The 21,313-nt window shown below is 41.8% G+C and overlaps 2 protein-coding genes across 2 annotated transcripts in view; one reads left to right on the plus strand and one right to left on the minus strand.

Moving 5' to 3' along the window:
• The window catches only part of LOC126408321 (uncharacterized), an 18,572-nt gene extending 7,416 nt beyond the window's left edge, over nucleotides 1-11,156 (plus strand). The window contains exons 10-16 of the mRNA XM_050073817.1: nucleotides 3,371-4,031; nucleotides 5,088-5,230; nucleotides 7,685-7,745; nucleotides 8,096-8,304; nucleotides 8,396-8,582; nucleotides 8,949-9,044; nucleotides 10,928-11,156. Coding sequence (XP_049929774.1) covers nucleotides 3,371-4,031; nucleotides 5,088-5,230; nucleotides 7,685-7,745; nucleotides 8,096-8,304; nucleotides 8,396-8,582; nucleotides 8,949-9,044; nucleotides 10,928-11,077 — 1,507 coding nt within the window. The 3' untranslated portion in view covers nucleotides 11,078-11,156. The remainder of the gene's footprint in view (nucleotides 1-3,370; nucleotides 4,032-5,087; nucleotides 5,231-7,684; nucleotides 7,746-8,095; nucleotides 8,305-8,395; nucleotides 8,583-8,948; nucleotides 9,045-10,927) is intronic.
• Nucleotides 11,157-11,303: 147 nt separating this feature from the next.
• On the minus strand, nucleotides 11,304-18,445 carry znf277 (zinc finger protein 277). Its single transcript, XM_050073837.1, has 12 exons — nucleotides 18,398-18,445; nucleotides 16,545-16,758; nucleotides 16,000-16,088; nucleotides 15,508-15,590; nucleotides 15,166-15,257; nucleotides 14,632-14,742; nucleotides 14,353-14,485; nucleotides 14,010-14,077; nucleotides 13,671-13,767; nucleotides 12,774-12,816; nucleotides 12,317-12,491; nucleotides 11,304-11,738 (listed from the first exon to the last, which is right to left on the minus strand). The coding sequence occupies exons 1-12, from the start codon at nucleotides 18,423-18,425 to the stop codon at nucleotides 11,564-11,566; spliced, it is 1,308 nt and encodes a 435-aa protein (XP_049929794.1). The 5' UTR covers nucleotides 18,426-18,445; the 3' UTR covers nucleotides 11,304-11,563.
• Between the last annotated feature and the right edge of the window lie 2,868 nt (nucleotides 18,446-21,313).

Below are 21,313 nucleotides of genomic sequence, written 5' to 3' on the forward strand. Positions count from 1 at the left end.
CAGCAAATCATTTTGATGTCAGCTTATCATAATCAATATGGCAACACCCATATTCAATGCAACAGTAAAACAAGTAAAAATATAAGTCAGCAGCAACTTCAACTTATCTGATCTTATTTCAGTAACATTAGATAGATACTGAAAACTTTTGAACTTAGACAGATATGAGCCTATCCTTAAGAGGGGTCCCCAAACTGTTTCAGCCTGCGCTGCAACCCACCTGTGGAGGTATTTTTGACCCAAGAAGACCTACCAAATATTTTGTGCAGTAAAATAAGCAATGTAGCAATGTTCTCACTACCATGTAAAAACAAAGGTGAAATAATTAAAATGTTTCTATGTGTTGGTCAGTAGTCATCAATATAGTATTCCCTTTTTCAGTCTTCAAAGATACTGCAGTGATCAAATGAAAGACAAAGGCAGGTCAAAATCACACAAATTGTAGTGAGATTTTAATTTAAACAATAAAACAATCACACAATTCTGTTTCAATTTGTGTTTCAAAGTTACAGCTGTAACCTACATGCGCATTATAATATAGAAAATAAAGTGCTGTGACTTATATTTAAAATAAAATAAACATAGCTTTAGCTAAACATAGCCTTAAACTAGTATCAAGCATCAAGTATGCATGTGTGCATGTATCTTTTTCTCCATAAAAAGTGTTCAGTGTGGCGCCTGGACCTCTGCTGTTATCCACTCATGGGTTGGGACCCAAAAAATCACTGCCTTAGAAGGTCAGCAGGTTGTGCTTTTCAGCTATGTAACCCTACATGCAAATGAAAATACAGAAAATAGTGTTGTGACTGTTCTCACTTTGTGAAATAAAATTAATTAACTTAAAGGCCCAGTGTGTAATAATCAATGTAGTTTGTGACACATAGGTTCAATTTTTCTCTGGGTTTGTTGTGCTAATATTTATGAATGTGTTAAAATAAGAATATAATCATTTAACTATTAAAATCGTTTTGCTTTTAACTACTTAGAATAAGCCTTGGCTTTTATTCATACATTCATACACCTGACGGCTTGCTTCCCAATTTTACACAATGAACCTTTAACCAAACATAGCCTTAAAGATAGCCAGCCACACACACACACACACACACACACACACACACACACACACACACACACACACACACACACCATGGTTACTGTTACTGTTACTGTTGCTATGGTGACACACGCGGTAGTTACTGTTGCCATGGTCACACACCGTAGTTACTGTTGCCATGGTCACACAGACCATAGTTACTGTTGCCATGGTCACACACACCATAGTTACTGCTGCCATGGTCACACACACCATTGTTACTGCTGCCATGGTCACACACACCATAGTTACTGTTGCCATGGTCACACACACCGTGGTTACTGTTGCCATGGTCACACACACACACCATAGTTACTGTTGCCATGCTCACACACTGTAGTTACTGTTGCCATGGTCACACACACATCATGGTCACTGTTGCCATGGCCACACACCATGGTTACTGTTGCCATGGTCACACACACCATAGTTACTGTTGCTATGGTCACACACCGTAGTTACTGTTGCCATGGTCACACACACATCATGGTTACTGTTGCCATGGTCACACACACCATGGTTACTGTTGCCATGCTCACACACACACCATGGTTACTGTTGCTATGGTCACACACCATGGTTACTGTTGCCATGGTCACACACACCATGGTTAATGTTGCCATGGTCACACACACACACACCATGGTTACTGTTGCCATGGTCACACACACCATAGTTACTGTTGCCATGGTCACACACCATAGTTACTGTTGCTATGGCCACACACACCATAGTTACTGCTGCCATGGTCACACACACCATGGTTACTGTTGCCATGGTCACACACACCATAGTTACTGTTGCCATGGTCACACACTGTAGTTACTGTTGCCATGGTCACACACTGTAGTTAATGTTGCCATGGTCACACACACCATAGTTACTGTTGCCATGGTCACACACTGTAGTTACTGTTGCCATGGTCACACACACCTTGGTTACTGTTGCCATGGTCACACACACCATAGTTACTGTTGCCATGGTCACACACCGTAGTTACTGTTGCCATGGTCATACACTGTAGTTACTGTTGCCATGGTCACACACCGTAGTTATTGTTGCCATGGTCACACACTCCATGGTTACTGTTGCCATGGTCACACACACAAACACACACACCATGGTTACTGTTGTTGTGGTCACACACCGTAGTTACTGTTGCCATGGTCTCTCTCTCTCACACACACACACACACACACTCCATATGATGGAGTTTTGAACAAAAACTTAAGACATCACCACGCATATTTAACCAAAACAAGCATATAAACGTTTATTTGACCAGTGTTTACTGATCTGTCTGGCCTCGGGTTGGTCCCCATCCTCCCCGGACCTCATGTTGAGAATAACCAGTTTTCTTCCTTTTCTATGTTAACTTACTTGTTGCAGAATCATCATTTGATGACGTCACGCTGCTGCTGGGGGCTGGGGGGGCTCTGAACATATCTGTAAGTTCATGACATTTGGCTGCCTCCTCCTCAATGGCCCTTTTGTTTTTTTATCTCTCTCCCATTCAGCTCCATCTTTCCTCTTTTTGCGGTCCATTGTAACGGCACTGCTGAGCTGCAGAGCTCCTACTGCACAGTCTGCACACACAGGCACACGTACACACCCTCTGCTCTCTGCTCCACCTGACTCTCCACAACCAAGCTGCTTTCAGTTTACAGGTGCGCTGATTTGGGGGCGGGCGCGGGCGGAAAGCGAAACAAACTAATCACGTCTTGAATCTAAAAAACCTTTTTGACCAATCGTTGTGACAAATGCTGACAAGCACCTATCATTTCTGACAGCGGGCAGGCTCTCTGCCAGCCGGCACGGCCACCTGCGCTGCGCAACCTGTGCCAGACAGGCAGGCCAGAGCAGACCACTTGCGGGCCAGGCCACCGGGGAACTCCCCGGTTCTCCCGTGGGCCAGTCCGGGCCTGGTTCACACCTGCCCAAACAAACTGCACTTAGGGGGCAAACAAACTTGAGTTCAGTTGAACTGAACCAAACAGGGCAGGTGTGGAAGCACCCTTAGAAAAATAATCTGAGCCTGTCAGTGGCAAAAACAAGCACATTTAGTGAACGTAAATTGACAGAGCGAACATGCTCCGGGTGGTCACATTGCAACCTGTTTTACCACAACTGAAACAATATCACAAATTGTTGTCTTCATTAGTCACTTAGAAACATGGGAAAATATGGCCCAGGTTAAAAAATACCAAAGTTACCCTTTAAAGCAGGACTTGCTCTAGTAAACTCATCACTGAGCATCTTGCTTTCACCCAGCAGAGCCCTCCTGGAGCGGGACAGGGTCATTGAGGATTTGAGGCAGAAACTCCAAACCAAAGAGAAAGAGGCGGACAATCTCTTCCAGAGGAACAGCTACCTGGCGAGGGAAGTGCGCTACCTTAGTGAAGTCGTCCAGCACCTGAACCAGAAGTTGGCTGAGCTTGAGGCTGATCAGCAGGAGGCGCGAGAGAAGATCCGATCCCTCCTGAACCGCCGGACTCCTTCTGTCCCACCCGCCAAAACCATCCCCAAGCCCTCTGTGGAGCCCGACCAGCTCCGCCAGGTGAGCCGGCTGACCCGTGAGCTGAACGTCTCCAACAAGCAGCTGCGATCCACAGTCGGCCAGGCGCTGACCGACATGAAGAACCAGCTGGAGCAGCTGAGGGGGGCTGTGGGGAAGATGTCCCAGGTGGAGCAGGAGGCAGCCGGGGAGGTGGAGGAGCTGCGATCCCTCTACAGGAAGGAGGCGGTGGAGAGGAAGAGCCTGTACAACAAGCTGCTGGAGCTGCAGGGAAACATCCGGGTGTTCTGTCGCTGCAGGAAGAGCTCGGCCTCCAGCTCCTGCGTGGAGAAAACCGACGAGCAGGAGGTGGTGGTCGTCCAGAAGGGAAATAAGAAGAAGTTCCAGTTTGACAAAGTCTTCCCTCAGAGCAGCACACAGGTAATGACTTACCTCAACTCTTCAACCCCTCTGAACCCTCAGTACAAAGTCATGTTGTGCAGCCAAGCTTTGTTTCAAACTGAATTCCACCGAACCAAATATGTCAGGCTACAACTACTGGATGGATTGTTCTGAGATTTAGGGCACACACACACCTCAGAGTGAATTGTAATAACTTTGGTGATCCTCCGACTTTTCATCCAGCGCCATCATCAGGTCAACAGGGTACACTGTTAATGTTCTCCTGCCAGGTCGGGCAAGTGGGTCAGAAATCATAGCTCAACTAAGCACTGCTGTGTATGAGTACAGCATCACAGAGCTGGTAGCATGACTGCTGACTGCTAGTCTAGACTCGCGTAACGATAAAGCACAAATCAATGCTATGATCATAAATTTGATTTTGAATTTTGCATACATTCACTATGTCATGATTTCTTTGGATTTTGACCAAATATTCTTTTTAATATAATGTGGTATTGATTGTATCCATATCCACCCAGGCCTAGTTTCATGTCTTTGCATTAGGACATTGTTTTGATGTGCCTGGCCTAGCTTAGCACAAAGACTGGAAACAGGAGGAGTACAGTTAAAGTTAAACAAAGATGTCTGAGTTAAATAACACAAAGCTTACTGTTAAAGTTAATCTGCTCACTGTTAAATACTGGCACAGTGTTGTTAATTTGCCATAGGGAGGGCCAGCAGTTGGCCTTAACGAGCTGTCAGCCTTAACGAGCTGCAGATCTTAACGAGCTGTGGGCCTTCAGAGAGCAACAGTCCTCCCTCTATTAAAACTGAGTGGGTTTTTATTTATTTGCTTAATGGCTCTTTTAAAAATGACACATAGTTTCTCATATTGTTTAACTTAAATATGATTTAAAGATACAAGTACAGAAGGAATCTCTTGAAAAGGAAGCCTGATCAGGAAAACAGGATGCTCAGAATAAAGATACAATACATCAGTTGGAAGAGGTTACAGCAACATTAAAAACAAAACAAACAGGTCAGACTCTGCCGACCAAAAATCTCTTCCATCCGATATCATCTTTATCTTTTCAGGAGGACGTGTTTGCAGAAACTCTGCCGGTGATAACTTCCTGTGTGGACGGATATAATGTCTGTATACTGGCCTACGGACAAACTGGCTCAGGGAAGACGTACACCATGATGGGCAGCAAGGACAACCCTGGAGTCAACATCAGGTCAGAGCTGCTCAGAGTTTTCAGATGTGAGAGTGAACCTGGAGAAACTGTGACAGATGTTAATGTACGGGGGGTTTTTTTTAAGAAGGTTTTTTTTTAATGTAGGCCTACATTGGTGACTTCTTCCTGTTCTGATGCATTTGGTCTTAAACTATGAACTTGCACAACACAGATTTAGCGGTGAGGAGCACAAATGTGTCCCTGAGCAAGACACTGAAACCCACCATGATCGTTACTTTTAAAGGTCTGTCTGTGACTTTAAGATAAATGCTTGTTATTGGTGACACCGCTGGCCGTCAAGTGAACTGCAATCAGCATCCCGTTGCTTGTAGATAACCAAATCCCAAGATGGTGCCTATTCTCTCCAGTGGAGTTACTTGCCTGGTGCATATGCCAAAAAAAAAAAAAAAATTGAACAACGCATTAATGAGGCTTATCCTGGTTATCTTGTATTCACAATATGGTGTTTACATGAGCACAGAGAAATCAGGTTATTCATATTCCCTACACATACCAGTGTCTTTCAGAGTACTCCAGTTAGCATATTGGGGTTTCTCATAGATGGAATATGGTCTGTACATGCTCAAACACGTAAACGTAATACTCCAAAAATCCGATCATCCAGCAACTTCTAGCGACCTTTCAGCTACTTTCATTGGAAAAGTGTAGGGGTCACAGTGGGCTGGTGGCCTGGAGCAGCATTGAGTCTAACCCGTGTAGCAGCAACAGAAAGTTTGCCAATCCATCTGGGAGTTGGGCCAATCAGACCACTGACACTGGTTCTTGCACTGGCTGAATTTTAGCTACAGCCCTGACTGAAGGTTCATGTCTGGGCCAACACAGCAATGTGTGGACTCTGTGTTGTGGTGGGTGCTGGTCTTTTGTTGACATGAGAGGACTCCATTTGTTAGCTAGCGTTAGCTAGTGGTGCACACATGGATGTATTAGGAGAACTGTATACAGCATTGGCAGAAGGGCCCTGTTCATTCCTATGAACGTTGCTCAATAGCGCATGTAACCAAAATAGTTCAACTGCTGCATATAAAAATACCCGAAAGATCAGCACTGCTTCCACATTGAGTGGCCCTTAGAGCAGGCGCACTAGAGACTAAGGGTGGCCGAGCATGACTGAGTGTAGCCGAGCGCCTTACTTCCACTGGCCGAATGGTTTATTTCTGGTTTAGCATTCTGCGAACTTGAACTGGGATAAAATCATTTAATCTAGATTTCAAAATGTTATCAGACCATATTGATCAAATCCTGGAAGTATAACAAATCATTTTGCAGGGGTTGTGTTGCTCAAAAAAATGTATCTACATATTTGTATGTAAGTCATTGGGAAATAGTAGATCCGCAGGGCATCATGTGAGGGACCCCGGAAATTGCAGTACCACTGTTTGGCCACTACGGAAATTGGCTTCAAAGCAAGGCGCACTTCCTCTTGGCCTGGTTGCACACTGTTAGCCCTGTAGTGGAGCTGAAAGAGGCAACGCACTCTGGAGTGCGCACGACTTCACAGCCTTTAGATATCCCTGGAAAGTGGGTCCTGAGTCCTTTACATAGAAGGCAGTCCACAAGCTGTTATAGGCAACTGAGAAAGTCAGGGGAGATCTCAGTTTTATGTTGTTACAATCTGCTCACCCACTGGCAGCAAAGAACTATTCAATAATTTTTCATATAATATGTAAAAAGTTACATACAGTGCTTTTAATTTACTGACGTGTTTAGTAGAAGAAAACAATTGAGTAACAGGCCACTCATCTCACAGCTGCTACCATCGTTCACACAGTATTGTGCACCAGCTGAATGCTACAAGTTAATGGCCCTTTTGTCAGTTCCCAAATGGAATTTCTGGAAAATACACAGAGTTCATTTTCATTTGTTAAACACAGATTTAACTAATCTCATTTATACTGGTGTGTCAGCTCCAGGGTGTTGTGCATGCTGGCTCACTGGCAAGTCTTACTGGCACAGCTAAATGGAACAGAGCTTTTCCAAATGTCGTTGGTTACACCTGTGTTTTCCTGCTGTGACGGGACATAAAAGCCGATCGGAAACAGGTGAGCTAAGTTAATAGAGCGTGGGTACCCTGGAGAAGTTCAGCGTGTTTTCACAGAATAAAACCTGGAAGCTTCCGTCACACAACCATATTTAAAACCCCTCTGCAGTTTGTTATCTCGCTGCCTGCAACAATGAACCGCTATCAGGGGCCAAATGAGACTAATTGCGCCTCATTATGTGATGTGTCACCTGACAACGGTTCTTCAATATGTGATGAGGCGAACAACAGCGGCGCTGACACACAGAGTCAGTTTACACAGAGAGAGAGAGGTCAAGTTTCCTGTCGCACAAACAACAACAACACAGAGCTCTGCTCATCAGCAGCTCCTGTTACCTCACATCTGCTTACACACTGCCAGTAAAGTGAATGTGTATGTGTGTGTGTCTCCTCAGGTCTATACGGGAGCTTCTACGCATCTGTGCAGAAAAAGAGAAGGTCTCCTACACTCTGAAGGTATCACTTAAGATTAGTGACAGTTGGGTTTCATGTGGAGCTTTGAATATCAAACAAATGTTGGTGAAAACACACCAACTTTGGAGGAAAATGCCATTTTTTCTAGCGTCTAGTTTCCTATTTGTGGGTTTCTGAAAGAAAATGCTATATTGAGAGTGGAGGACAGTGTTGGTCATGAAAGACCTCGTTGTTTTTGGGTTAGGGTTACATTCTTCCCTGTCAAACATCTGAAAATTAAAGAATACTCCTTAACCAAATTGTTGCTTTGTGCAGTTTTTAAATGCATTTCTGTGCAATTAAAAGTTTAACATGTTAATTTCTCTGGTTCACCAACTTTTGCTCTTTTTCAGATTTCAATGCTGGAGATCTATAACGACAGTCTGAACGACCTTTTGGCCAAAAGCCCCGGCGCTGCTCTGGACATCAGAGTCCAGGGAAAGTCAGTTTCAGTCCCAGGACTGACTCAGATCCAGGTCCAGACCGAGGCCGACATCCTCAACGTCATGGAGATGGGCGAAAAGAACCGAAAGATCGCCTCGACCAAGATGAACATCCAGAGGTGCTGCTCTAACGCCAACATAGCCAGAATTATTACTCATGAAATTTTGATTATGTTACAAGTGACACGGCATTATCTTCCTCCTCCTCAGCTCTCGGTCTCACCTGGTGGTGGCGCTGGAGGTGGAGGGCTCCGACGAAGTGTCAGGACTGACGTCTCGTGGTACGCTGACCTTGTGCGATCTTGCTGGATCTGAAAGAATCTCCAAGACTGAAGCTGAGGGTCAGAGGCTGGTGGAGGCAGCAGCCATCAATAAATCACTGACAGCTCTGGGACAGGTATGGTGACAAGTCTGCTGTGAACATTGAAAAGCCCACAGGAGGCTGTTGTCAACCAATACACGGAGGGGACGTTCAGCTGATAAGACCTGGTAGTGACAGTAGGGATGCACGATAATATCCGTTTGGCCAGTATTTCTGTCTGATATCAAGGACATAGTGTTTAAAAATAACTAATAATTTTATTGGTATCACTGTGAACTGCAGACTATGCTGTGCAAGAACAGAAAGAGTTGCTTTAATGTAGCGCCCCCACCAGGCACAGCACAAACGTGCACCGTCTGTCAGAGTGTAAAATATTAATAACCAAGACCAATCATTCAGATTTCCTCCTGAGGTCAAAGGTGGCTGTCGTGTGTCTTTCAGGTGTTCAGTGCTCTGAAGTGTAACGCCCTCCACATCCCGTTCAGGAACTCTAAGCTCACCCACCTCCTGCAGCCCTGCCTCAGCGGAGACGCAAAGGTAAACCTGACACTGATGAGTTTGAATGCAACAGGTGAGCTTTCATCCACAGAGGAACCTTTCCTAACATTGCTGCTGTCAACTGCTAAAAACATGTTAGGATAACTGATATATACTTTATATTCTAGTAAGTTTTTTTTTCATCATAGGAAAGACATTTTTTTTTGTCAAACGTCTGTATGAGTAGAGTTGTGCACTGTTTTGTCAGTTTATCAGTCCGACATTGTCAAATACGTTACTGATTATAGTATTCATCATTAAAATACTGAGCACTAGCTTTTTAAACGAATCTTTAAGCAAAGGTGTGGGACTGTAGGCAACAGCAAGCAACATGTGAGACTTGCTGTATGCATACAGCATACATTATTGAGTGTTTACAGTGACATGTGTCATTGTTACAACACATGACCCTGCAGTCACGCCATGTGAAAAGAAAAAGAAGGGGCGCCTGGTGGATAAGTGGGTGGAGCTGGCGTCCCATGTGCAGGGGCAATGTCCGTAAATTCTAGCCTGTGGCCCAGACCATTGTCCCCCAACTGGTGGATCACGGTCTATAAGTGGGTCGTGGGTCCATTCTGAATGGACTGAAGTGACTCACAAACATGTCAAGTTTGGACAAAACACACAATCGTTTAAGTACAGTGAATTCCTGGCACAGAGCTTTTATTTTGACTCACTCTTTGACAGCAGACTAACTCAACGACATGGCCAAATGCAAGTATGACACTGAACTCATCACTATGGAGAAAGCTGGACCCCGTGGCTAGACCAGCTGGGAACCACTGGCTTAGACTGTCCTATCAAATACAGACAAAAAGCCAAAAAAAAAAAAAAAAAGATCTTAACAAAGAAACAAAATAATGTGCATTTTTATTGCACAGGTTTTTATTAGGGTTAAACCAGACTTTTTTAAATGTGTTTGAAGGCTTAAGTATAAAGCTTCTTCTTAATTAACAGAACGAATCGTAAGAGTATTAACACCACATTTTATTTACACTGACCTGTTTTACATTTGCATACTTCTCCTTGAGTTGTTAGTATTTACAGTCTGAGAAATATCATGTGCATGTAGCATTCCAATGTTTGTTTTCTGAATGAATAATCATAGTTTCATATTCTGCTATGTTGTTAATTTTAAATAGGATTGTGTACATTGATTTTGTTTCAGTTTTGGATTACTAAGCCCGTACCCATCATATTCCATAAACTGCTAATCGCCTGCAGTTTCATATCATTGTGTGTTAAAGTGTTTATTCAACCTCCTGAGACCCTGTTTCCTCATGTGAGGACGTCACATTTTGGGTTTACATGACCTTGTACTTGTACCTTCTCCTCGTTCATGGACACTTTTGTCCCATCTAGTGGCCCTGGCGGAGCACAGAGAGGACGATCAAACTTGACCATCTAAAGGAAGTAAAAGTCGTAACAAGGTTTTTGGTGAACATGCGGAAGGATAATTTAACAAGAAGGCAGCCATGTCTGTCAAGTCAGTCTGGGTCCAAAACTTGATCACATTTTACGGTCAAACCTTGTTCTCTCTCTCTCTCTCTCTNTTGGGGAGTTTTTCCTGATCAGCTGTGAGGGTCCAAAGGACAGAGGGATGTCGTATGCTGTAAAGCCCTGTGAGGCAAATTGTGATTTCCGATATTGGGCTTTATAAATAAAATTGAATGATTTATGATTAAGTACTCCTCTGGGACTTTATTGTCGTTTCATTTGAGGACAATGGGGCTTTATTATCGTTGACAATGTTTAGACAGGTTCTACTGATCCCAGATAGCTAGGAGAAATAAAAAAGGCATACCAAACAAAAGTTCAGGCCGTTCAGTGTGAGCTCTGTATTGTCACTAACAGTGTGTCTGTATCCTCTGGTGTCTCTGCAGTGCTGCGTCTTCGTGAACGTGAGTCCAGACATGAAGGAAGTGGTGGAAACACTGAGCACGCTGCAGTTTGGCTCCACCATACGGCAGGTTTCACTTGGAAAAGCAACGCAGAACATCGTGCCGGCTAAGAACAACAAGACTGTCAAGTAGACAGAGAGCAGGCCTCAGACACGACATTTATTTAACGCAGACAGTCTGAAGATGCTTTTTGTTTGTCGGTCACAGCTCAGGGGTTTGTTACTTTAAACAGGGTCGAAGTTGAATTTGCAGTTGTGAGAGACACCTACTGTCATGCACTACTGGTCATAGTTTCTGAATTTACAATAGAAAAATATTTTTACTTTAAGAAATAAACTTAATATTCCACAAAAAAAACATGTCTCCATGAATCTTTATTGCGTGAATGAAGCTGAGTCAGCACTTCTGTAAAGGCTCCTGACGGCTTTTAAAGTGTTCAGGGTGCATCACTGTTGTAATTATTTGCCTTTCAGAGTGTTGTTTAAGTGCTGTAATGTCCATGTGTGTGTTCCAGCTGATGGATCCAGCAAAAACCTCCCAGCAGGTTGTGCACCGAGGACGACTCGTCTGATGAGAGGGAGAATTGTCCAAAAACAATAAGTTCAACAATCCCAACGTCTATCGTCGTAGCAGCTGGTTGAGGACACTGTTCTGTTTTAGTGCTCTGAGGCTGGAGATGTCCTCTGCGATGACAGGAACGTCCTCGCTGTGATTTGTCTCATCGCTTTCTTCGTCGTCGCTGTCGGAGAGCGTACACAGGAGGGCGTCGTTCTCGTATGTGGGGAAGTAATACCTGAGGAGAGATTGATGTCAGTGGTTTATTTAAAAACACTTTTAAACACTAGGCTGTTAGAGTCACTGCACGTCATAGTGAGGCATGCCATGTATTGTTGGGGTATTTAGAAATGCAGTCAGTTGTGATATACATGTTTCAAGAGTTGTATGTCTGTATGTGAACAGGTAGCCACACATATCTGTGTATGAATGAAAAGAGGAGAGAGACTAATTTAATTGTGCAAAATGAAAAAGGTTTTTAATCTTTGTCCTACTTCTGTTTAGGGAAATAACCATGCTCTGACTTTTGGAACTACAGTTCCCATAATGCTTTGGGCATACAAGTATGACGTATAATGTCGCCATGGAGTTAGATGTAAGTTAGCTCAGGGCTACAACAAATTAACTTGGGTGTAATGTTTTATTTTGGAATGGTTTCAAACTGTTTTTAACACTGGCGCCAGATGTAGACAGCAGCGTATGCTACAAGGATGTCATCCCTCACTCATTTAATGGAGAGCACCATCAAGCTGCAGGTACTGCTGAACACTAACGTGAGGCTATGATGTTCAAAAGTGATGAAGCTGCTGAACTTACTGTGGTTGGTTCCAGGTCGACATGTCCGGCAGCTTCATCACATGACCTTCAGCCACGATGTGACGGAGGACGTCGTCTCTGGAGTCGAACTTCTCCTGGCAGCCGTAGCAGCGGCTCTGGTGGATCTGCCGCCGGATGAAGTTCACCAGTTTGACCTGCTGGTAGAACCGCAGGTCTGAGGGAAGAGACGACAGGGTAGGGCGTTAGCGTGTAGGTATGTCTACTCACATTCACACAGCATGTTAGAAAACACAAACACATTAGGTCTAACAACTGTTTCCAGTTTTTCTACCTTATGGAGAAAAGTCAGCCTTGTGTGCCATTATGTGTTTAACTTTTCTGTATCTTACAAGTCCTCGTTAACTATCAGTGAACTTTACTTTAATTATGATGTTGATGATTTTAAAGATAATGCACTTGATTGTTATAATTTGTTTTCTGAAGTGCTTTTACTTACTGAGCTCCGTCCTCAGGTTGTGGAGATCAAAGCCATGAGCTTCCTGAAACAATCAGAGGAACAATTATCCAACGAGATCACACGTCTGTACGGTGCATTAGTAATATTGATTATACATCGGATAATTAAATACGGAAAGACAGCTATGTTGTTGTTGGATCTTTACCACTAGTGGAGGAAAATCTGTTGAGTTTGTCCTGAGGGCAGCACCAGAGGAACGGATATGTTGTTACCTAAATCATTTGATGACTTTTAATGACTCAGCTCGTCAGGCTGGATCCTGTTAATCTTAGGCTACGTTCAGACTGCAGGCAAATCAGATTTGTTTCTCAAATCAGATCCTGCACTTAGTTACAACTGATCAGATTGGATTAATGTCCCCAGACATCAACAACCTCTCTACATGTGCTGCTGTGGTGACAATGTAGGCGTCAGTAACTACGGAGCTGCGCTGGTGATGCGGCTTTAAACGTGGCAGCATGAAAAATACAGAGTCCATCATTTCACCCTCTGAGTCAGGGTGTCTACAGGTATCACACAGTTAAATGAAATGCTTTTTAAGACCCGCTCAAGACACCTTTAAACCAAATTTAGGACAGATTTTTGGACAAATTGTGTTCTACTTATTCAAACATCTCAGGTGAGCATTGCAAGCAAGTAGTATAGAAGTGGTCTTGTGCAGTGTTATGTAGGAATATGGTTATTAGAGTGAGTTAAGTCAATCTACATTTTGCCAAGTGCAACTATAAAGTAAAATGACAGAATTATAGTTTTTTAAATATTTGTGTTTTGCTACGTATACTTTCCCTGACAGCTTCTAATCTGTCTCAGCAGCTCTGTGCCATGAAGTAATAATATAAGGAAGTTCAAATTCCTCTGAAACGTTTCTTGCTGTACCTTCATGTGTGCGTAGATCTGGTCCATTGTCTCTGACTGATGATCACAGAACAGACACACCGCAGAGACTGGATGAGCCTGCCAGTCCGACCAATCACTGTGAACAATACAGACATGTCAGACAGCTGGGAGATGAGAGAGAAGCCGGTGCCTCACACAGAAAATATGACTAGAATAAGGTCTCTGTGAGGGTATTAGATCTGTCTGAGATGTGTCAGAAGCAATGAGTCACTTCACGCCTCTTCAGAGGAGATGGATGAAACTGAAGCAGTCAGGTGTTCACAGAGAGTCAGTGAAACCTGGATGTTTTGTATTCTGACACTTTAGGTTGCTACTTACTCATCCTCATCGTCGACCAGCTCCCGGTCGTCCTCGCTCTGCACTTCCTCCCAGGTTTTCCCCAGCTCCTGACGGCAGAACAGACAAAATACATCAAGTGTTGAGACAATTCACCTGAGATCAACATGAAATTAAAACACATTTGGACAGTTAATTGTCATTTATCAAGGTAAAACATTTCTGGCCTGCTGATCAGAGAAAACACAGACATTTGAAAGCTCCAGGAGCTTCATTTCTCTTTATTATTTTTAGCCATTGTAGCATCTGTCGCTCGGTCCAGCCCTTTGATCCACACTGTAATAACCACTGAATGTATTTCCATGACATTTTGTTGAAGTTTTACCAGGTAGTTGATGACATAGAAGCGATCGTATTCGCGGTTGTTGGCGTTGATGCGGCGGTGAGCTTTCTTCCTCATGTGATCCTTGAGTGTGGTTTTATCCCTGAAGGTTTTCTCACAGTACAAACACTGCAGACTGACGGGAGGACACAGAGACACAGTAAATATGCTCTCATCTCCATGTTTTCTATGAGTATATGATGAGAATAAAGGACAGTATGTGTGCTGTCTTGTGGATTTATCTGTTTTTACAAGCACTGTCTTCACTGTCTCCGCTCTTACTTGTCTAATTTGCTCTGCAGAGTGTCCAGAAACTGGTTGCAGTAGACGATGTTGTCCGGCAGGCCGATGCTGAAGGAATGTTCTCTGGCCATGTGGTTCAGCAGAGACGACCTGAAGACATGATGGTGGCAGAGTTTATATTATTTTTTATGAAACCATGCATTAGTGAGTCGTTCTTAGAGATGTACGTGATATTTGTTCACTAAAATATAGAAAAGCAGCAGCTTTGTGCTTCAATGAAAACAGAAAACAGTGGTAAAGTTTCTCAGAATCACACAAAACCTTTTACACTGACTCATGAGATCAATTAAAGACGTTATATATGGAGTGTTTTTCAAATAAATAATGATCCAGTGACATTTTCCTGTTATATTTATGTCCTCACTGGCAGTAAATATACATGCTGCTTCTGACTTGTTCGAAGTTACCATACAGTATGAGCACCACTTCCCGAGCATTAATGCAGCATTCACTTGTGATAGATTTGACATTTACTGATGTGCTTTCAGGAAGTTTCAAAGGCCTGTGACTGACCTGTTACCGGTGAACTCTTCACTGCAGAACATGCAGAGACGGTGGAAGCTGCTGTCGTCTCTCTCCTGCTGCTGCTGCTCCAGCACCTCCTCCTGTGGGAGACCAACACTGTCAGAGAAACACCAAAGACAAAGAGCAGCAGTACCAGATTTGGCTTGGATTGCTTCATCCCAAAAAAAATCTATAAAACAATAATAATAACTGTGAGTAAAAGGCAAATCTGTCTACGGCATATTGGCAGTGAATAGTTTTTGATTCATATCAGATCATCAGAAACAGACTCTATTGTTCTACTGCTGTTCTGAGATGAGTCTGATGTTGGGTGTGGAGTCTGATTCTCACCAGTCGTTTCTGCTGGAGCTTCTCTCGGAGGATTCTGTCCTCTGGAAGGACGTCACACAGCAGGAAGTAGTCCTCCTGCTTCTCTGTCACAACAAGTGGTTATAGGAGGATAAGCTTTACATGAAATATGTCATAGGCACTGCATTTCATATTGTTTAGACCCTGATGAGGTCAGAATGTCAATTAGCTCGAGCAAACAGATTTAGAGTACAGTCAGTGCATATTCAAGTGATTTTTGTAGATAATTTTACTGTAATTCTGTCTTACAGAGTGGACTAAGTTGATTTAAACAGCCTTGAAACTACTTAAGGGAAAACAAAAGGGGCATACTGTGTGTTAACAAGGTTATTTTGTCCTCATTGTAAATGCTTGTGCTACATTTGTATTATTACATTTATTCAGTCTGTTTTTCTGGATTCACAACACTTTGAAATATCCAGTTACCTCTGCACTGCAGTCCTTTAAATGCAGCTGTACTGTGACTCTACTCACCGAGTGGGCCAGTGGAGTTTGTCTTGATCACGCTGCAGAAATCTGTGACTGGCTGCTCCAAAAATCTGCCTTTCCAATACAACATGTACCTGAGGGAGGACAGGAGAGTCATCAGAAAAGCATATAGCATAATGTTGAGAAAAAATTCAGACAGCACAATTTAATTTTTTTAAGATAACACAATATGATCAGATCATCACAAAATGATGCCATACTACCTAATAAAAATAATATGTTTCCTACTGCAGCCTGATGAATGATACTAAACAAAATTATTGGTGGGTAAAAAAAATAAATAAATAAAAATAAAAGGCTAATATCAGCAAATATCAGCAGATTTATTCTTATAATCATTTTTTATTATTATTATTTTGAAATATTTTAACTAGATCACATTCTTATAATAACTCCGGTCTGTGTTAATCTGAGAATCTAAAATGCATTAATAAAAAAAAAACTGATTCTCTTTCAGACACTTTCCCAGCCTTTACAGTGCCTACGTTTCGTTTTGGATACACAGCTGTAGACAGAGTGCAGGTTCGTACTTTGGGAGGTCTGCGATCAGTTTGACGTCGGCGATAACCAGCTTGTGCTCCACCAGCAGGTGTTTGAGGAGGACGTCTTTCTGCTGCAGAGGGACGGACTCAGGACAGAAGAGACACACCAGCAGCTCTGTACTGACACCCTGCAGACTGGGAGCACTGGTGCCATCAGCTGGCTGCTCTGGAAAACACAGCGGCTCCAGTATGCTGTCCTGACCTGAGAGAGGGATATAACTGAACAGGTTAGCTAAACACACACACACACACACACACACACGACTCCAACCCAGAGCACCTGGAGGAAATGTCTCAGGACTCCACAAATACATCCAGGCTGTTCCACAGATTACACAGCTGATGCTGTAACTGCAGAACACATTTGAGCTTCAATTCAATTATTTGTTGCATCTCATTTTACCCTCATGGAAGCATTTGTAAACCTGTATTTTTATAAGATGCAAATTAAAAAATATAAAGCTCTTTTTTTGTAAAAGGTTCACTGTCAGTCTTCTAGAACAAGTTCAGTATGGATTCTTAATCATTTTGGTTCCCATCCTTAGTGTGTCCATAGCACCAGGGATCAAAAACCATACAGAGAGTTGGCAGTTGGCATGGGCAGTCAGATTTGTGCTTTTACTTCCTTATTTCTTCATCAGATTTTGATTAAATCATTTTCTGTAAGGCTGCTTGTGTTTAGACAATATTAATGATGTGGGGACTTTGGCTTCTTCTGTTCAGTGGAGAAAGACAGTCATATTTCTCAAAGTAAGGAATCAACGAGAAAAACATCTCTCACTTCGCACACTCCTGAACAACAACTATACCAAAAAGTAAAAGATTTGCAGTTATTTAGGGACATTACTTGTCCCAAAAGAGCTTGAACATAAGGTAAAGACTCTGGTTTGGCTGTCAGTCGGCTTATTTTAATTTTTGGAGTATGTAACATTGTGTTTTATTATCAGTCACTTTCCTACAATACAAAAACTTAATTAGACAGACAGGCTGCTGCTGTTAAACTTCATAGAATTATAAGAAGAAGAACAGGACAGTGGTGGAAGAAGCAAGTAAAAGGATTCAAAACTTTACTAAGGTAAAAGTACACAAGTATAAGCACCAGGATAAAGTACCAAAAGCAAAAGCACTCATTATGCAGAATGTCCCTTTTCAGGATAATAATATATTACTGGATTAATTAATGACGCATTAGTGTGTTCATTAGTTTGATGTTGCAGCTGGTGAAGGTGGAGCTACAATTTTTTATCACTTTCTCTACTGTTGGCCAGATTAATCCATATTAATACATCATCATGTATTAGCTGATTTATATTTTGTATGAATAATCTGCACAGTAGCTACAGATATAAAACAAATGTAGTGGATTACAAAGTCTGAAATGTAATGGAGTAGAAGTGTAAAGTAGCATAACATCGAAGCACTCAGGTAAAGTACAAGTACGTCAAAACTGTAGGTACTTGAGTAAATGTGGATTTCACCAGTTATAGGAAAGGCTAACTGTGAATAACTAATGTTACCCTCCTCATGTAAATTAACGGACAGTCTGACTCGATTTACTATGAAATTTCTCATTAAACTAATTATTCAGTTAATGTTTTTAACCTGAACATCCAGCAGGTGCCTTACGTTACAGTAAATGGTTTACACACGGGCTGCTGGTTAGCCTGTTAGCATAGCCGGCTAGCTGCTGCCTGTTTAGCTTCATTAAACTGAAGAGCGGGAAGTTTTTCCGCTCAGTTTACTCTGTGACAGACTCTGAGATTTATCCATAGATAAATTATCCATTTCTAACACGATAAAGTTTCATTAAATCCACTGACACGTTTAAAAAGTCAACTCACCATCTTTACTCCTGTCACAGGCGGCCATCTTTAGTATCACGTGGTCAAAACAGCGACTAACGGACCAATCAGAGGTCGGAAAGGGCTTTCATGCTGCGTTCAGGGACTCCAGGTAAACGCAAAGACGACACGGTGCATTTATGTGTTTTTCAAATCTCATGACAGTTAATACGTTATTGAAGCAAGTGAATTCACTGAGCTGCTTTAATAATAGTGAAAGCAGAAACATTTAGATATTAGTGCTAAGTATAAGAACATAATGCAGCCTACAAAATCCTATTAGAAAATAACTTTCTGTTTTTTTCTGGATTTTTTCCCTGTAAATTGTAAACTAAGCAGGCAGATAAGAAAATGACACCTTTATTGCATCTTATAAGCAAAACACACTACAGCCAAATTCTGGAAATCAACTATCAGATCAAGATTTCAAGCCTGGTTTACTGGACTGTCACACTCTCCCAAAACTTTAACTTAATGATTAAGAGTAAATATTCTACTTTTGATAAGTTATGGGGATGTTTTATGACATTTCTTGAGGGGGAGGAGGCGTCAGAAGTCTACTGGCTTTCATTTATTGATCGCAACATAATTATGGAAGTTCTTTAAGTATGTCAATACTTGTAACATTTCTAATTTATTTTGAACCTTGGAAAAGTATTTAATGTATTGCCCCGCCCTAGTCGTTGGTATTAAGATCATGCCTCTAATGTTCTATACTGTACCTTACTTGTTTTTGTTGTTGTTTTTGCAGTAATAGTTTAAATATATATTTTTAAAAATCCAATAAACACACTTATTTAACGAAAGAAGAACAATTGATTTGTCATTAATTTTCACGTACCAAATCAATACTGATCTTAGAAAAAGAGATACAAAATGAATAGCTGAATTACAGGAGAACTTTTGCACTTTTGTTTTTGTCCAAAAAGGGCTGTGACTGATTCTACTTAATGTGTTTATTTTACACAGGACTTTAATATTGAATTAAGATAAATCACCACAACACTCATTTGCTCTCTGTGCTCAAAACCTGGCCATAAAGGCCCCGAGTAAAATGTCCCCACTTAATAAAATGTGGTTACAGTTCACTACATCTAGCTATATTAGAAAAAACAAAATAAAAAAACAACGTAACTCCTCTTCTCAGCTTCCAAGCACTGGGTTACTGTGACCCAGCATACTGGCTTGTACAATCAACCCAACATGCTGGGTCAAGGTAACCCAGTGCTGCTACAGAAACAACACAAGTTGGTTAAAGTTCAGCCCAGCATTTTTTAGAGTGAGCACAAATTTCCAATTAATCATGTACAACTTATTGACACACAGTGAATCTGAGGTTTTTGGCTTCCTTTGGACATTTGTCCATTCTGCACAGATGGTAATCCAGCTTTGATTCAGGGATTTTGTTTATGCACAAACATTGAGGTTTGTCTGAGCAACATTAATATGTTCCAGTACATGAACACTAGGTGGCACAAACAGCTCAGTCTTCTTCCTCCAGCAGTTAGTCAGACTTCTCCTTCTTCTGTTTTTGCATTTAGGTACGTCTGCTTGTACTTGAGTAAAGGATGTTTGTACTTCTTCCATCACTGTATAAAGAAATAATTTGTAATAAATAAATAAATAAATAAATAAAAATAAGAGACAAAAACAGAGAAATGATGCACATACACTGTTAATAACAGTAATATAAAAACCAACTAATATTTACAATATTTAATTATTTGTAAAATGAACATACAAAATGTGACTGTTAACTAATAAAAAATCATAAGATACATCGCCAGATTTAAGATTAAAAGGAATAGTTGTATGAGGTACGTATCTGTAGTCAGTGGAGAAGCAGGTTGGAGTCCAACACAGGAGTTAAGCAATCTGTAGACAGGGTTAACATCAAAGAGCATTTTAACTACCTTAAAAAATCTATATCAGTTTAAGTGTACACTCTCTCGAGAGCATTTTCACCGCTTTACCTTTCCATCAAACAGCCCGTTCTGAAGGAGGAGCCATCAACAGCTTCAGTTCCCATCTATGCGCTTATCAAAGCCAGACTACACTTACAAAAATAGTATTTTTAGCTCGCTGAACACAGGAGCTGCTGGTCTACCACTGCTTCGATCAGTTAGTTAGTTTAAGTTATTGTGTAACTTTGTTGAATCCGAACTAACGCTCAGAAACCCTTAAGTCACACAATGACACAAACAAAACTAACTGATCACGTCAGCAGGTCCTGTGGTTAGCAATGTTAAAACACTGCTTTTCTCAGTGGAGTCTGGCTTTGAGGAGAGCAATAGAACGACTTCATTTTCCTGTTGGAAATCACTGTCTGACGTTATGGTAAAGCAGTGACAATATTCTAAATATAGCGTACACTTGGACTGATATTTATTTTTAGGTGTGTTTTGTTGCTGCCCCATCTACAGCAGTACATATAGGATGCTTTCACACCTGCCCTGTTTGGTTCGGTTCAATCGAACTCAAGTTCATTTGCCCCCTAAGTGCGGTTTGTTTGGGCAGGTGTGAACACAGCAATCACACTCAGGTGTGCACCAAAACAACCAGACAGAGACCTTCTTGAAGAGGTGGTCTCAGTCTGGTTTCAAACAAACTCTAGTGCGATTGCTTAATATGCACATTCAGCACATCCAATGCATCAAAACATTGTTTTCTAGTTGGAGCCGCGCCTCGTTTTCAAACTGTATGGTTTGACTAAAATGAACAATGACAGCAATATAGTCCACGATGAGCAGCGCTAAAATCAACCTGCGTAGTTGTCCCTCCATTGTGACATTAGAAAGTGTCACATTTATCTTGCAAGTGTACTCTTCTTCAACGTTTGCTTTACTTCCTGGATTTTTCCCACATGGAAATTCTGACCAATCAAGAGCAGCGTTCTCACACAAGGCATTTGATCTG

The sequence above is a fragment of the Epinephelus moara genome, chromosome 20 (genome assembly GCF_006386435.1).
Source record: "Epinephelus moara isolate mb chromosome 20, YSFRI_EMoa_1.0, whole genome shotgun sequence".
In the NCBI taxonomy this organism is placed as follows: Eukaryota; Metazoa; Chordata; class Actinopteri; order Perciformes; family Serranidae; genus Epinephelus; species Epinephelus moara.

Coding starts and splice junctions, on each gene's coding strand:
- znf277 (XM_050073837.1), bottom strand. CDS start 18,425: ATGGCCGCCTGTGACAGGAGTAAAGATG. Junction 15,258..15,507: donor AGCTCCAGCAGAAACGACTG/GTGAGAATCAGA, acceptor GGTCTCCCACAG/GAGGAGGTGCTGGAGCAGCA. Junction 12,492..12,773: donor CAACCTGAGGACGGAGCTCA/GTAAGTAAAAGC, acceptor CTCTTCCCTCAG/ACCTGCGGTTCTACCAGCAG.